Source organism: Aquarana catesbeiana, linkage group LG03, assembly GCF_042186555.1.
Source record: "Aquarana catesbeiana isolate 2022-GZ linkage group LG03, ASM4218655v1, whole genome shotgun sequence".
NCBI lineage: Eukaryota > Metazoa > Chordata > Amphibia > Anura > Ranidae > Aquarana > Aquarana catesbeiana.
The window spans coordinates 692,735,706-692,751,625 of record NC_133326.1 but is presented as its reverse complement, the minus strand read 5'-3'; the positions used below and the strand labels follow the sequence as shown (position 1 = coordinate 692,751,625).

Sequence of the window (15,920 nt, the reverse complement as noted above, 5' to 3'; positions counted from 1 at the left end):
TACAATTCTACAAATCAGATTTGCCTAGTTGATGTAAATGAGTTCAGTTTGAATTGAAAGGAAGAGAGGAAGTAAGGTGTGATAGTTAAATTAGATGTAAACCCAATAATGAAAGCTTTAACACATTACAGTATTTTCAAACGTCATTTAAATGTTTCTCACTCTGTAGCTTTCTAAAAATATAATACCTAGAGATCTTATTGTGAAGGTCCTTTTTCATGAGCATTTTACCCTTACCTTTACCTGCACTGTCTCCTTGTCACATAGGCTTCCAATCGACATTATTAAAGTTGCTGTTACTAGACATTACCCTGGCATGGTCTACTGTTGTCACCATGAGGATGCCAACCTGAGAAATGCCAAGAAGTCATCACTGGAGGGCATGTAGAAAGAAAGTGGATGAGAAATGGCTACAGGAAATCAGCTGTACTCAGATGTAACAAAATAAGAAAAAAAATGAAAATAAGTATTTTGTACAGTAAATCTTCAGTATTGAATGCAACAAAAAGTGAAAAAGGCAATTGTTTTTGATGCAGAGGGTTTTTACAAACTAAATAAAAGTGCAATACCTCAATTCAATTTTAATTTTCTGGAGACAGGTCATGTTAAAAACTTCATTGTGAATGGTTGATATGAGTTGCTGCAAGCTGATTAATCTCTTAGAAGCAAAAACTAAAATTCCCTCATGTTAGTTAAGAATAAATACCAAATTCTCCAAATACTATTAGTGGTAAATCGAAATGTTATAAAAAAACACCCTGAACATATTTGCAATGTACTACTGATGAAGGAGATAATGATGGCAATGCTTCCTAGTGCTTCCTAGTGCTTCCAATGCTTGTATTTCTGCGGTATATGATCTTTTCAGTGATTATTTAATTTTATACAATTGTTTAAGAATTATTTTAAAATATACTTATAGAGACGAAAGCACTGATATTTACTTACAGTACATAGTAATCAATAAATAAATCAGCATATCCAGAGATGTTTGTCTACTGAATGTTATATATTTTTCAATGAGTAGTGCTTTTATAAACAACAGGAATTAATTCCCTATACACATCTGGAGTCTGTCATGCTTATTAATATTTTCTTGGGATTTAATTTTTTAACTACACTAAATAACTAGAATTAATTGGATGGAAACTGTGAGTCTGTAGTGCTTATTGTTATTTTCTTGGGATTCATTGTTTTGTTTCTACATAGGAAACTTATTTATTTTTTATGTAAAGCATGATTTTATTTAGGTTCAGTAGGTTTCCATTCACTTTTTGCATTTCATTACAAATAATATAGACAATAATAAAAGTAGCTACTGTTGGCTGAATTCTCTAGATCTGCTCAGTCGGATTTGTGAGGTTCTGGGGAGGGGGAGAAAAAAAAGGGGAGAGGAGTAGACATAGGGGAAAAAGAGTATTGGCAAAAGAGTTCACTGTCAAACTAGGCCTACATTTCCAGCATGCCAACATCATTTCCAGATAGGAGAAGTGTGTGTGAACCAGGGGTACCAAATAGTTGAGTAATTTTTCATTTTGTCAGACAGCCTGGCCTCTGATTTCTCATGCAACATAGTCTGCCTGATTCTGGATTAGGTATCAGCTATAGAAAAGGTGGATGTTTTCCAAGCTTTTCCAGGCATTTTCTAATGCCGCGTACACATGGCCGGACTTGCAAATGGGCTAAACGCCGTAGGCATTTCCGACGGAAAGATTTAGAATATGTTCTATATCTGAGTCAGTCGGAAATGCCGACAAAAAAAGTCCGATGGGGCATACACATGGTTGGAATGTCCGATCAAGAGCTCCCATCGGACTTTTTCTGTCGGAAAGTCCAGCCTTGTGTACGCGGCATTAGAGTAAACAAGCACATGGACCATAAATTTGAATTATACTTTGAGAAGCCCAAGACACAGAGGAGAACATATTCCACCATGGAAGGGATTTTATGTACCATTAGTGTAGAAGAAACAAATAGAACATCAGACCAGAATTATGGGCATGTCCCCATTTGTTCACAGCCTTGAATACATTGAGGAGATTTGCTGGGTACAAAACAAGGTATTCCAGTAACTAATCCCAAGACCAACATATCATAATTAATAATGTTGTGGCCCATATTTGAGATCATCCTTCCTTATCTAATGCCCCACACACATGAGCGGAAAACCATCCAAGATTTTTCCGCCGGAATTCCGCTCAAGCTTGGCTTGCATACACACGGTCACACAAAAGTTCTCTGAACTTTTGACCGTCAAGATCGCGGTGACGAACAACACTATGATGAGCCGAGAAAATGAAGTTCAATGCTTCTGGGCATGCGTGGTTTTTTGCGCGTTGGAAGTGCATACAGACGAACGGAATTTCCGATAGGAACTTTTTCCGACGGAAAAATAGAGAACCTGCTCTCAATCTTTTGCTGGTGGAGATTCCACCACCAAAAGTCCGATGGAGCATACACACGGTCGGAATTTCCAATCAAAAGCTCATATCGGACTTTTGCTGGTGGAATTTCCGATCGTGCGTATGGGGCATAAAGCCCTCCCTAAGTCTGTTGCCCACCCTCCCTAAGTCTGTTGCATATGTTGGAAGCTGAGATGCTGAGGGGTCAACAGCAAGGTATATATTAGTGAGATCATGGCCAGCGAGTGTGGGTCAGTGCAGCACCTTTTCCAGGTCAAGAGTGGAGTACCATTCGAGAGCCTAAAATAGTGTTCTATGAAGTGTTTTAAATTAAAATCTCTAAACGGTTATGTGGTTGGTAGTTGGCAGAAAGGAAATAGGAGATTTTGTTCATGATCATCATAAACTAAGCCTGAAAACCTTCCTTTTGGGAGTAAGATGATATAATAGGCAACGACTTTGCCTATTCCGTACTCTATCCAAAACAACAAAATTGTTTTAGCATTAGATACAGTTTAACCATTTTAATTTACACATAATGGACAATTGTGTTTCTTCTAGTAAACAATATGTTCTTATTCTCAGGTTATAGACCGTATGGGGGTTGATTTACAAAATTCAAATAGGCTGTTCACTTCAGTTTGCAAGGACATTTTTCCTTTAGCCTAGTGAATGAGGTGGACACTGCTGACTTCCATCACCCGATTAGATGCAAGCAAATATAGGATACATTAAGGTGAAAAAACACAAGGGTTTACAACCCCTTTGAGCAAACATGGACAGGGATGGCAAGTATCTAACTGAAACACTTACAAGAGTTCACTCCAATGGACTACTGAGTGCTAATGATCTACCATTGGCTAAAGGTGGCCCAATATATGCTTGAGGTCCTAATCTGCTCCCCTGCATTGAGACTGAGAAGCTGACTTTTTTAACAAATGAAGACTGTTGTCCAGACCTGGACAACAGTGGACTACCCCGCAGATGATTACAAAGTGTAACTGAGAATGATTATTGGGGAGAGTGGAACTTTGGGTCTTTTACAAGAAGTGACTCAGAAATTGGTTCTGGAATTTCAAATGGTCACCATCTTCCATTATTTCCCCGAGGCACAAAAGGTAGAAATGCCAGTAAGGGGCAGACCAGCTGTCATCGGTATCGGTTCCCTCTGTAAACCTTTGGAAAATGTTATTGAGCTGTTCTTCAACTGTTCTTAAAAAATCAAATAATTTTGAAACCCGAAAATAAATAAATTAAGAGATACCCAATATAAATGGTTAACATGTGATGTTCTGTCACTTTATTTCCCATGACTAATGCCCCATACACACGATTGGACTTTCTGACAACAAAACTGTGGAACTTTGTTCGAAGGTTGTTAGCTCCAACTTGTCTTGCATATACACGGTCACACAAATGTTGGCCAACGATTACAAATGTAGTGATGTACTAGAGGTACTACATGGTTTTTCAGCTCTTTAGCGCCAGCCTTTGGGCTCCTTCTGCTAATTTTGTGTTAGTAGAAGTTTGGTGAGTGTTGATTCGCGCTTTTCTTTTTGTGTTTTTCATTTAGCGCTATTATTATTATTATTATTCTTGATATCACTTGAAAAAAAAAAAGCCTTTGAAAATTTGTTTGCAATAACTCCATCAGTATCACCAGCTTCCTTATTATCCCATTAAAGAAGAAGAGAATTGTGCGCTGCATTTGGAGATTTCCTAATTTGCCACATCACAAATGTTAATTCTCCATTATGAACGCTAGTTTACAAGACCAGCCGCTTCTGCTTCTGAGCATGCGTGGACTTTTGTGCGACGGACTTGTGTACACACGATCAGAAAGTCCGACAACAAAAATTTGTTGGTGAAAAATTTGAGAACCTGCTAGCCAACATTTGTTGGTGGAAAGTCCTCCAACAAATGTTCGATGGAGCATACACACGGTTGGACTTTCCGCCAACAAGCTCATATCCAACATTTGTTGTCGGAAAATCAGATCTTGTGTTCAGGGTATTAGACTTGGAAGCCATTAGGTATCATCTGCATTTCTATGTAAATATTCTGAGTGTTGAAGTGGTTTATCCTCGAGTTTGTAGATTTTTTGCTAGGGCATAATTATTTTATATATGACAATGGATTCTATTTCCAGAGACACAGTACTTTTATGGGAGCAAAATTTTCTCCCATTTACTTGTTCATGGGTTCAATTTATACAGGAAGGAAAATAAAGTTCTCATATTTTATAAGAGATAGGGACCTACCATTAGTTGGATTTATAGAATATTTAAATAATGAATGAATGAACAATGAATGAGGTTAAGGTTTACAGAAATGGAACAAACAGGAAGTATTAATTATACTCTAGAAACATACTTTTTCATGCCAATAGCTGTCTTCCAGCCCATCAAAACAGCAATACCGAAAAGACAATTCACGTGAATTAGACAGAATTGCTCTACTCTTGAGAATTATTATATGGAAGCACAAGTGATGGAGGAGTGGTTCTTAGGGTGTGTTTATGGGAAAAGGAACATTAGATAAGCCCACCTGAGAGCTAGGGACACATGAAGAGCATTTTCAGGATCAATCAGAGAAAAGGTATGTGATGGAGCTGACCAGATAGAATGACTCTGATATGTCATGGAAGTTCTGCCCAGAGAAGAGGGAGAAGAATTGGGATTTCAAATCCCCAGACTGCTGAACCAACTGTGTGGGCACTGACAGTTCAGAGGCCCCAGAGGTAGGTCCAGCAGTGATCGGGAATGTAGGGAGGATGTACAGTGTTAATTCACCTTTACATTTTTTATTTAACCAGTTCCGGACCGCTTTGCGACGATATACATTGGCACTTTGAAGAGGAATATCTTTGTTATGGCAGTAGCTAGCTGCCATAACCCCGTTATCCTCTTCTTCAGTTAGCGGTCCGGTTTCAGAGAAAAGTGATCTCTGTGTCGGATTCACCGCAAGATTACTTTTATCAGTGACGGGAGAGGGCCCCCCTCCCGCTGTGCTCTGGTGCCCTCCGCAGCTTACCGGAGCCACTGGCAGCGGCGGAGGCAAATGTGTTCCCTCCGCTCTGTGGTATGAGTGAGGGGAAGATGGCTCCCACCCAGCTCCATACCATTGCAGGGCGTAAGCAATGTCAAAACGTCACTTCCACCCATAGCTCTTAAAGGGAATTTTTTTTTTTTTCAAATGACATTTTTTTTATTGTATTTTAGTGTAAATATGAGATCTGAGGTCTTTTTGACTCCATATCTCAGATTTAAGAGGTCCTGTCATGCTTTTTTCTATTACAAGGGATGTACAGCTCGCATGCAGAAGTGAATGCATATGTGAGTAGCGCCTGCATATGAAATCGGTGTTCAAACCACACATGTGAGGTATCGACGTGATCGTTAGAGCAAGAGCAATAATTCTAACCCCCATTCCATGAGTGGGTGCAATTTTGAAGCGTGACATGTTGGGTTTCAATTTACTTGGCGTAACATCATCTTTCACAATATAAAAAAAAATTGGGCTAACTTTACTGTTGTCTTATTCTTTAATTCAAAAAAGTATATTTATTCCCCAAAAAAGTGCGCTTGTAAGACCGCTGCGCAAATACGGTGTGACAGAAAGTATTACGACCACCATTTTATTTTCTAGGGTGTTATAAAAAAATATATAATGTTTGGGGGTTCTAAGTAATTTTCTAGCAAAAAAAATAATTTGATGTCCTTCCTTTTTCGTTTCTTCTTCCCCTTTATTTTTTTTATTATTTATTTATTTATTTTTGGTTTTCTAAATATGCCCAGTAAAAGATAAGATCCAACTGATATTGGGCCTTAGTCCACTTACAGCTGGGTATATGGGTTCAGGGGAACTAGGGTATGTTGGTAAAGTAATGTAATAAAGTTTCATGTTGTGATTTTATAAAAGGAAATGAGGAAATGCATATACCACAATGATGTAAATTTGAGAAGGCGTCAGTTAATGAATGTCGAGCTGATTTAGCCCTCTAACATTGTTCGCTGATGTGGAAAAAAAAAATAAATAAAAAAAACAAAAAAAAAAACACCAAATCTCAGAAAGAGGCTCGGTCCTTAAGTGGTGAACTAACACTTTAAGGAATGTTCGGTACATAAATCCAATAATTGCCATGACTCTTTTTAATCAGTCACTTTTTTGACTAATTACAGTTTAGGATTTGATCAGATAAAGAAAATTGTACGGAGATACTTAACGTTTTTGGAATGTGAGGTGAACTTGAGGGGTCTGATTATAAATATAAAATTAAATGTTAAACTTGCTGATGCCATGCCTGATTGGTTCAAAATATGGGAACCTTGGGTCAAATATTACTTACCTCCTAATTCAAATTCTCATGATCTTACCCAATACGGGTATAGATATGATTGACTGCTTCTTGAAAACAGTGATTCCCCCCAGCTGTGTAAATCTCCATATCGCCCATTCTATTTTTTCCCTATTTTTCCCTTATTTATGATATTTTTGTTTTTATTTTTTTCGTGCCATCATTGAGTTCTTTTTTTTTTTCAATCAAATAATTTTTATTAGTTTTTTTTATAATACAACAACAATTCAAAAAACACACAAAACAATTCCCACATGTATCCCCACCCAAATACACCTAAAAAAACCCCAAAAAACACAGCATTACAATATTTTATGCTCACCAGTCTATGCTTCAATCTTTATTCCAGACCCTTCATCTGATTATTACTCCTTAATGGAATATATTAACTTATCCCCCTCTTATGTCATTGTTGATTTTCCACAAGATGATATTTTTACAAGTGTTGGGACACCCACATTAAAAGGCATACTAGCAGGTGACAGAATCTAACAGTCATAGAAGAATGAATAGTGAGACCCAGTACTCACAAGCAACAAATAACAGACACTACTGGAGACTATTATGTTATAACACTATGACTTATTTATTGACTCTATCATGAAGACTTGTATAGAGAAATACAGTCCAAGAGTGGCCATGGAACCTTAAGGGACACAAACCATATTTTTAAAAAGTATAATTTTTATTCAAATAAAATGTCTAAAAGATTTAGTCACATTAAAAAGTCTTAGGACACATTTTCCAGATTTATGCACACAAGATATCAATAACTGCATGAATTAGGACAGGACTGATGATCCAGGGAACAGATGTCTATAAAAATGTATTATTGACACATTTTACGAGATAGCACTTCCTCAGGAGAGATATATCTAAATATCTGAAAGCAGAGACCAGGTTGTTAGAAGAGAAAAAAAAACAATCATACTTGTTTAAACAGGCAAAGTTCAAAAAATATTTACAATTCAGACAAAATATTACATTTTGATCCATGCTTGGTCAAAAAAAATAAATATGCGTGGGGTAATTTTGTAGCATAAACCTCACAAGCATGGGTGAGGGCTAAGCAAAAACAGGGGGAATTGACCAATGGTCTGCACTGTCCACTCCAGGAGTTGTGATTGGGGGGTGAACAGAGCAGATAATTTCCTGAGATGTCCCAGCTGTGAAGTGAAGGCACTAGGCCAAAAAAGATATGAGCAGATGAAGCCCCAAGTGCACATGAATGGGGGTGAGAAGTGAGGTGAAAAGTAAGGTGTATTGTGAGACAAGAGTTCTCATACAGGAGATTGACAAAATGACCTGGTAATACCTGCCAGGAAGGTTACAATGTGAATGTTAACAAGTAAGGAAAAGGGCATTGAGCCCACCAAATGCAGTATATAGATAAATGGAATGGTAAGGTTGATTGTAGTTATTTTACTGTAGGAGTGCCAGATAGCTGAAAAAGAAATACCGTGTATCCCAAAGATTTGTGATAATGGTGAATAGCCATATATAACAAGAATTCCATTTAGGGTTCCAAAGGGAAGTGAGTTACAAGAAATTGTGCCAAGATTTGTGATGATAGTAAGTGGCCATAAATGAAACAAGTTCCATATAGGGTTCCGGTAGGGGGTGAGTTGCAAAGTTTAGTGCTATGTATCAAAATATCCTCTCATATATCATTGATACTTACCATCCAATATGTAAAAGTATGAATTGCATGGTGAACACATCCCTACAGATCCAGAGAAATAGTGTTGGTGCTGGCAGCCTTCTAACCTAACAGACTATATATATAGGCTGCGACAAACCCCACCCCTCCAGTGTCACAATGGCAGGAAGCCTGCCATGTGGGTCATCTGTGCTGAAGGGCGCAGATAACCATTGCCATCTCTGTGATGCTGTGGCCGATGTGCCAGTGCACACAGTAATCACTCTTATGCCCCGTACACACGGTTGGATTTTCAGATTGAAAATGTTCGATGGGAGCTTGTTGTCGGAAATTCCGACCCTGTGTAGGCTCCATTGGACATTTTCCATCGGAATTTTCGTCACACAAAATTTGAGATCTGGATCTCAAATTTTCTGACAACAAAATCCGTCGTAAATTCGGATTGTGTGTAAACAATTCCAACACACAAAGTTCCACGCATGCTCGGAATCAAGCAGAAGAGCTCAACTGGCCATTGCACTTCATTTTTCTCGGCTCATCATATGTGTTGTATGTCTTGACGTTCGGAATTTCCAACAAGATTTGTGTGACCGTGTGTATGCAGGACAAGTTTTAACCAACATCCGTCTGAAAAAATCCATGGATTTTGTTGTCGGAATGTCTGATCGTGTTTACAGGGATTTACTTGTATAACGTTTTACATAAATGTGTCACATTTGTAACTTTGTCAATTAAATGAAATTGTTCATTAAAACATATTAAATAAACAGTTTTGAATGCATTTTCTTCCAGCTTTTTTTAGTTCTTTATTCCTCAGGCTGTATATAAGTGGGTTTATCATTGGTGTAATTACAGTGTACAATAATGATACGAGTTTAGTCATGGCCCTTGTTTGTCGTTTATTTGGTATCAAATATACACAAATTAGGGTACCATAATAGATGCAAACCACAGTCAGATGTGAACTGCATGTTGAGAACATTTTCTGTCTGCCAGTAATAGATGGGATTTTAAAAATGGTGGATATAATATAAGCATATGATACAATGATGATTAAGAATGGAATGACAACAAATATAACAATCAAAATTGTCAACTCAAATTGAACAGCTGTGATGTCAGAGCAGGAGAGTTGTAGGATTGGTTCAAGGTCACAGAAAAAGTGGTCCATAATATTTGGACCACAAAATTGTAATTTTGATATGGTTAACATGTAAATAAAAGCTACAACGATACTTAAAATCCAGCATAGGATAACAAGAATGCAGCAAACCTTGTAGTTCATCTTCAAAGTATAATGCAATGGTTTACAGATGGCCAAATATCTGTCCCAACTCATCACTGTCAGAAGAATACACTCTGAAGATTCTGAGATAATAAATAAAAAAAACTGAGTGAGGCAGTCAGAAAATAACATGATAGTCTTTTTTACCAAAACAGTGTTCATTGTGTTAGGAAGAATATCAGTTATTAGCAAGATATCCAATACAGAGAGCTGGGAGAGGAAGAAGTACATGGGAGAATGGAGGGTTGTGCTGTAGGACACCAGTGTGATGATCAGGAGGTTTCCACATATTGTCAAACAATAAATCAAAAGGAAAAGAAAAAACACCAAAAATGTAATATTTTGAGGGATTTGAAAACCTAAGAGGTGGATTGTTGTAATTCTAGAGAAATTTCTCTGATCCATAACCTGAAGACAGAAGAGTAGAATTTTACAAACTAGCTTTGTGCAACTTATGTAAAGTATTTTAATTGAATCGCTGAAGGAAGATTATTTCATAAGACAAAACAAAAAGGAAACAATAAAGGTTAAAAGGCAATACCCAATTATCTTCAAATACCCTAATTAGATTTCACTCTACTGGAAAGTTAAATGTGCCTTGTGAATGTTTGAAATGGGTAACTATGCATTAATCGTATCTGAATTGAAGCAAAAATATAATTGCATTACATTAGCCAGGATCAAATACCACATTTTATTAGTAGTAAAAGGATCATAATAATGTGGAAATCCATTCAAAAGAATCACACAGAGATGTCTGTCCAGTATTTTTTTTTTTTAATGCAGAGCATCCCTACTTTTATAGAAAACTAGAATCAACTATAAGGAATCATTGGAAGTCCTCAGTGTTTATTGATATTGTCATAGGATTAATTATTTCATTTACACAGGGACATTTTTCTCTTGATGTTTGCTTTTAGCAAAACAAACATAACATGTTACATAGTTAGTCAGGTTGAAAAAAATGTACACAATCCTTCATTGACAGTTGATATAGAAGAAGGCAAAAAACCCCAGCAAAGCATGCTCCAATTTGCCACAGCAGGGGAAAAAATTCCTTCCTGATCCCCGATAGGCAATAAGATTTTCACTGGATCAACTTTACCTATAAATGTTAGTACCCAGTAGTAATATTATGTAAATTTAGGAAGAATCCAGGTCTTTTTTAAAGCAATCTACTGAGCTTGCCAGGACCACCTCTGGAGGGAGTCTATTCCACATTTCCACAGCTCTTACTGTGAAGAAACCTTTATGTATTTGGAGATTACATTTTTTTTCCTCTAGACGTAAAAAATGCCCCCCTAGTCCTCTGTGATGACCTTAAAGTGAATAACACCAAGTTCACTATATGGACCACTTATGTATTTGTACATGTTCGATAATATCGCCCCTTAATCTCCTCTTCTCAAGAGGGAATAGATTCAGTTCCTCTAATCTTTCCTCATAGCTGAGCTTCTCCATGCCTCTTATCAGTTTGGTTGTCCTTCTCTGCACTTCCTCCAGTTCCCTTTTTGAGAACTGGTGCCCAAAACTGAACTGCATATTCCAGATGAGGTCTTACTAACAATTTGTACAGGGGCAAAATGATATCTCTCTCTCTGAAGTCCATATCTCTCTTAATAGAAGAAAGGACATTGCTCACTTTGGAAACCGCAGCTTGGCATTGCATGCTATTATTGAGCTTATGATCTACCAAAACCCCCAGATCCTTCTCCACTATGGATCCCCCCAGTTGTACTCCCCCTAGTATGTATGATTCATGCATATTCTTAGCCCCCAAGTATATAACTTTACATTCATCAACATTAAACCTCATTTGTCACTTAGTTGCCCAATTAGACAGTGCATTGAGGATGGCTTGTAGTCCTGTAAGGATGTTATTTCACTGCATAGCTTGGTGTCATCTGCAAAGACAGAAATGTGACTTTTAATCCCAGACCCAATATCATTTATAAAGTTATTAAAATGTAAGGGTCCCAGCACTGAACCTTGGGGTACACCACTGATAACCTTAGACCATTCAGAGTAAGAATCATTAGCCACTACTCTCTGAATTCAGTCTTTTAGCCAGTTTTCTATCCATTTACAAATTGATCTTTCCAAGCTTGTAGATTTTACCTTACACATGAGCCTTAAGATGGGAACTGTGTTAAACACTTTTGCAAAATCCAGGTATACCACATCCATTGCCACCCTCATCTGTTGATGCCGGTGAGTAAAATCACCATTGTGCTGTAAAAATTATGTATAGTAATGTTTGGGGTTCCATCTTCCTTGATGCTATCCAAGCACAGTGCTTTAGCCGACCTGTGAGTACAGTATCCCTTTCCCCCCATGAGGTCTTTTCTCCCCTTAGGGGTAGAATATATTAACTAATACCACATATAAATTTGTATTTACAGTTTATCTCTGTACCCAACTCCTGATGAATGGCATATAACCATGAAACGCGTTGAGTTTCCATGGGGTGCTCAGTCAAGTCTGGCTCATTACCTATTTACTGGCCCATATATACCTTCATACATTCAAAATGTATTGAGTACTATGTGATTCTTAAAGTGTATGTGTATCTTCCTTTGTTTTTACAGCAACTCTGTTGCATATTGGCATTTTATATTGTAGGCCTGAAATTCTTAGCAATAAAAAAATTAAATCTGTCCACCAAGATTCTAGTAGATATCCTGGGTATGATGAAGTTTGAAACACAAAATCATAAATCATAATAGATAGAAAGAAAGAAAAAAAGAAAGAAAGAAAGAAAGAAAGAAAGAAAGAAAGAAAGAAAGAAAGAAAGAAAGAAAGAAAGAAAGAAAGAAAGAAAGAAAGAAAGAAAGAAAGAAAGATTCTGGCCAGTGTGTAATGGAGAGGAATAGAGCATGGACTAGAATATAAAACATTCAGACCATAGTTGTACATTTAGAGTTAGACAGCCATATGGCTCATTTTTCTCTAAACATTTCTACAGTGGAGTTAGTGATTGCCAGCAGTTTCTCCATCTCGCACTGATGGTTGAGAGTAGTGATGGCATCAGAGGGACATGGGGAGTTGGATGTTTTCCATAGTCTCATAATAGTGAGCTTCCCTGCCAGAAGTTGTAATATCACTACTTTTGTTTTGGGTTAAAATTTGTGGATGTTTAGGTGTAGGATGGCTAACTCAGGGTTAGGCAGAATGCTTTGGTCGCAAATGTCTGATAGGACAGAGAAGATTTTGTTCCAAAATGAATGTATTGATTTGCATGACCACAATATGTGATAGAGCGTACCAGTTTCTCCACAATTTTGCCAGCAAAGAGCTGACTGGGAAGGGTAGAACTTAGAGAGCTTGTACAGAGTAAGGTACCATGAGTGCACAGCTTTTTTAAATTGTTCCCAATGGTTCATACATTTGGATGCGGCATATGTGGTAGTGAAGGCTTTCTGACAACTATTATCTGGAAATACCATGCCCAAGGTTTCTTCCCACTTAAGAATAGTTGTGGATTTTGAGAAGGAATCTTGAGCATTACAAATGTTGTAGACTAGTGGGCACATTACGTCTTGAAAAAAACTTAAATATCGAGGCTGGTAGCTCTAAATATAGGGGCAAGGGTTATTTCAAGAGAAATGACTGAATTTGCACATAGGTAAAGTGAGTGTAGGGAGGGAGATTGGAGTGTGAGTATAGAAATCCGAATTTATGGAGAGAAGTGCCATGGTATAGTTCCTTTAGGAGTGTAAGTCCTCTGGACTTCCAAAGGTTTAGGTCAATAAGAGGGATGAAGTGGTGGAGCACCAAGAGGGGGTCTTACATAGCGAGTTTCGACTTGTAGAGGAGATGGGGAATTCTGACCACACTTTAGTAGAGATCTGTATTGTCGAAGTTAAGGAGGTAGGGGAAGGGGCTTACAATTTAATAGCAATAAGGGTTGATATAGGATCCTTAAAGAGGTTATTTACATGCTCCATATTTGACCAAGATTTACGTTCATGAGGAGTTCACCAATATCTAAGTTGGTCTAGCACACTTTGGGCACTCCTATTCCTCCATTTTTCCTGTGCTTCAACATAATTGAAAGGGAGCACTTAGGCGGATTATGGTTCCAGATAAACTCGGTAAAGATTTTTTGAATCAAGGAGAAAAAGGTGTGTGGGATTGGGATTATTAGGTGTAATAAAAAAAGTAAAGCAGTTTGGTTAAGATCAAGATTTTTAAAGTCGCTATTCTGGCTGCAATTGATAGTTCCTGGGTTCGCAGATGGGATAATTGTCTGGGGGTGATTCCAAGAGGGGTTTAAAATTGTGATGGCATAATTGTGCAATGTGTGTGGTTAAATGGATGCCTAAATAGGTCAGTGAAGTGGGGGTCCAAACAAAGGGAAATTCCTTACTCATTGAGGCTTGCAAGGGGATCTAATACCTAGTATTTGAGATTTAGAGACATTTAATTTATAGTATGATAGAGCACTAAACTCTTCAAGCAGTTTTTGTGTCTCAGCTAATGAGGACTTGGGATTGGAAAGCATGAGCATGACATCGTCCGCAAAAAGACAAATTTTGTGTTCAATGCCAGCTATGGTAAGACCTGTGGTTTTGGGGTGGGATCTAATACTCTTCGCCAATGGTTCAATCAGAAATGCAAAAATGATAGGTGAAAGAGTTAAGATTAAAAATTGGTAGAATACTTGTGCGCACACCAAAACAAGGGAGAACTAAAGGAGTATATGAATAAAGCTGCCAACATAAGGGTGTTCTCACACCAATCAAGGACAAGAAAAATAGTAAAAATATGCGGCGCTACTAAATTTAAGCTAAATTATGTAAAACAATTAACCATACCAGGAGATTTAAACATAAATTCCAAGTAATAATTGTATCTTAAGAATTGGTCTTCCACTGTATCGTGTAACCAGAGGTTAAAGGTGAACCAATGTTACATCAAAAAATGAATTGTATGAATTATAATGTACCCACTTCACGGACTGAAACTAGCCTGAGGAAAAATAAGGATAATAAATAATAAACAGAAATAAACCTCCAATGAAGTAATTATTCCTCAGTAATAGGTGGGTTCAGGGGAGCACTTTGATAGGTAGTGTGAAAAATAAATAAAAACTACGTGAAAATAAAAAAATGAAAAAACAAAAAAATGTGTAGAGTAACACGTGCAAATCCGCCAAAAATTTTTTACAGCATCAGTTCAGCCTTGAGCAATTTAAAGCATAATATGAAGTGCAATACTCCACAAAGGAGTATGCCACAAAAATGAATAAATACCTATAAAATTGATAAGTGCAAAAAACACAATCAGTGCAGCAATAAAAATAACAAAAAAATTACAAATAAAACCTAAAACTACATATGTGCAAATGAGCAATCAGTGCAGCATCAATTAACCTTAATAGATCTTGAATAAATAAAATGTGTAGCATGTGCAACACAGCAAGTGAAAAACCAATATGCCTTTTACCAATATTGAAATAGTTCCTAACATGCAACACTTCACACACGTGTGTTGAAAAAATGTGCAAATTCCGTGAATAAAACAAAAATTGTCCAAAAAAATGTCCCATAGGCAATACAATCCCAATCCGTGTCAAAATGATTGAAAAATTTGTGCCAGAGAAGGTTCCTTCAGGAGTGACCAGTGATGTGTCAAGGGTGTATGGAAAAAAATGGTCCCCCCAGCCTCTCACCTCACGGCTGAATGATAACAGCCCTGTAAACTAGTACAGATACCCCGAACAGGTTCCCAATCTCCTCAGAAGGCTGCTCCCCTAGAGGTCTCAAATTTTCTTTGCTTAGTGTTTTGGAGCATAGAGGTTGACAAGTATAAAAGCAATTTGATTGAGTTTGCAGAGAAGGATGAGATATCTGCCTTGAGAATCTTGAATGGTGCTAATGTGGTTGAAGGTTATAGAGTCTTTAACAGCGATGAGGACTCCATAGACCTTTTTTGGTGGGGGAAGTTATGGAAATTCACCTTGGGACATTTATGGGCAGCAAAATGCGTTTCCTGGGTAAATATAATGTCCACGGGCTTCTTTAATAGTGATCACCGCCTATTTAGACCTTTAGTGTTCAGTGACAGAATTTTCAATGGCATAAGGAATGAAATGAGCGATGGAGAATTGTTGCGCAGAAGCTTACTATTTGGATATGGATAGAAGAAGCATACCTGGGAGATGAAGGAGTCTGTATGCAGAATGTACTCCTTTGGGCATCCTTAGGGGCCAGG

General features: G+C 37.5%; 1 protein-coding gene across 1 annotated transcript; it reads right to left on the bottom strand.

Annotated features, from left to right (window-relative positions):
* Positions 1-9,167: 9,167 nt before the first annotated feature.
* On the bottom strand, positions 9,168-10,121 carry LOC141134205 (olfactory receptor 11L1-like). Its single transcript, XM_073623787.1, has one exon. It carries the CDS (start codon positions 10,107-10,109, stop codon positions 9,168-9,170), a length of 942 nt encoding a protein of 313 aa, XP_073479888.1. The 5' UTR covers positions 10,110-10,121.
* Between the last annotated feature and the right edge of the window lie 5,799 nt (positions 10,122-15,920).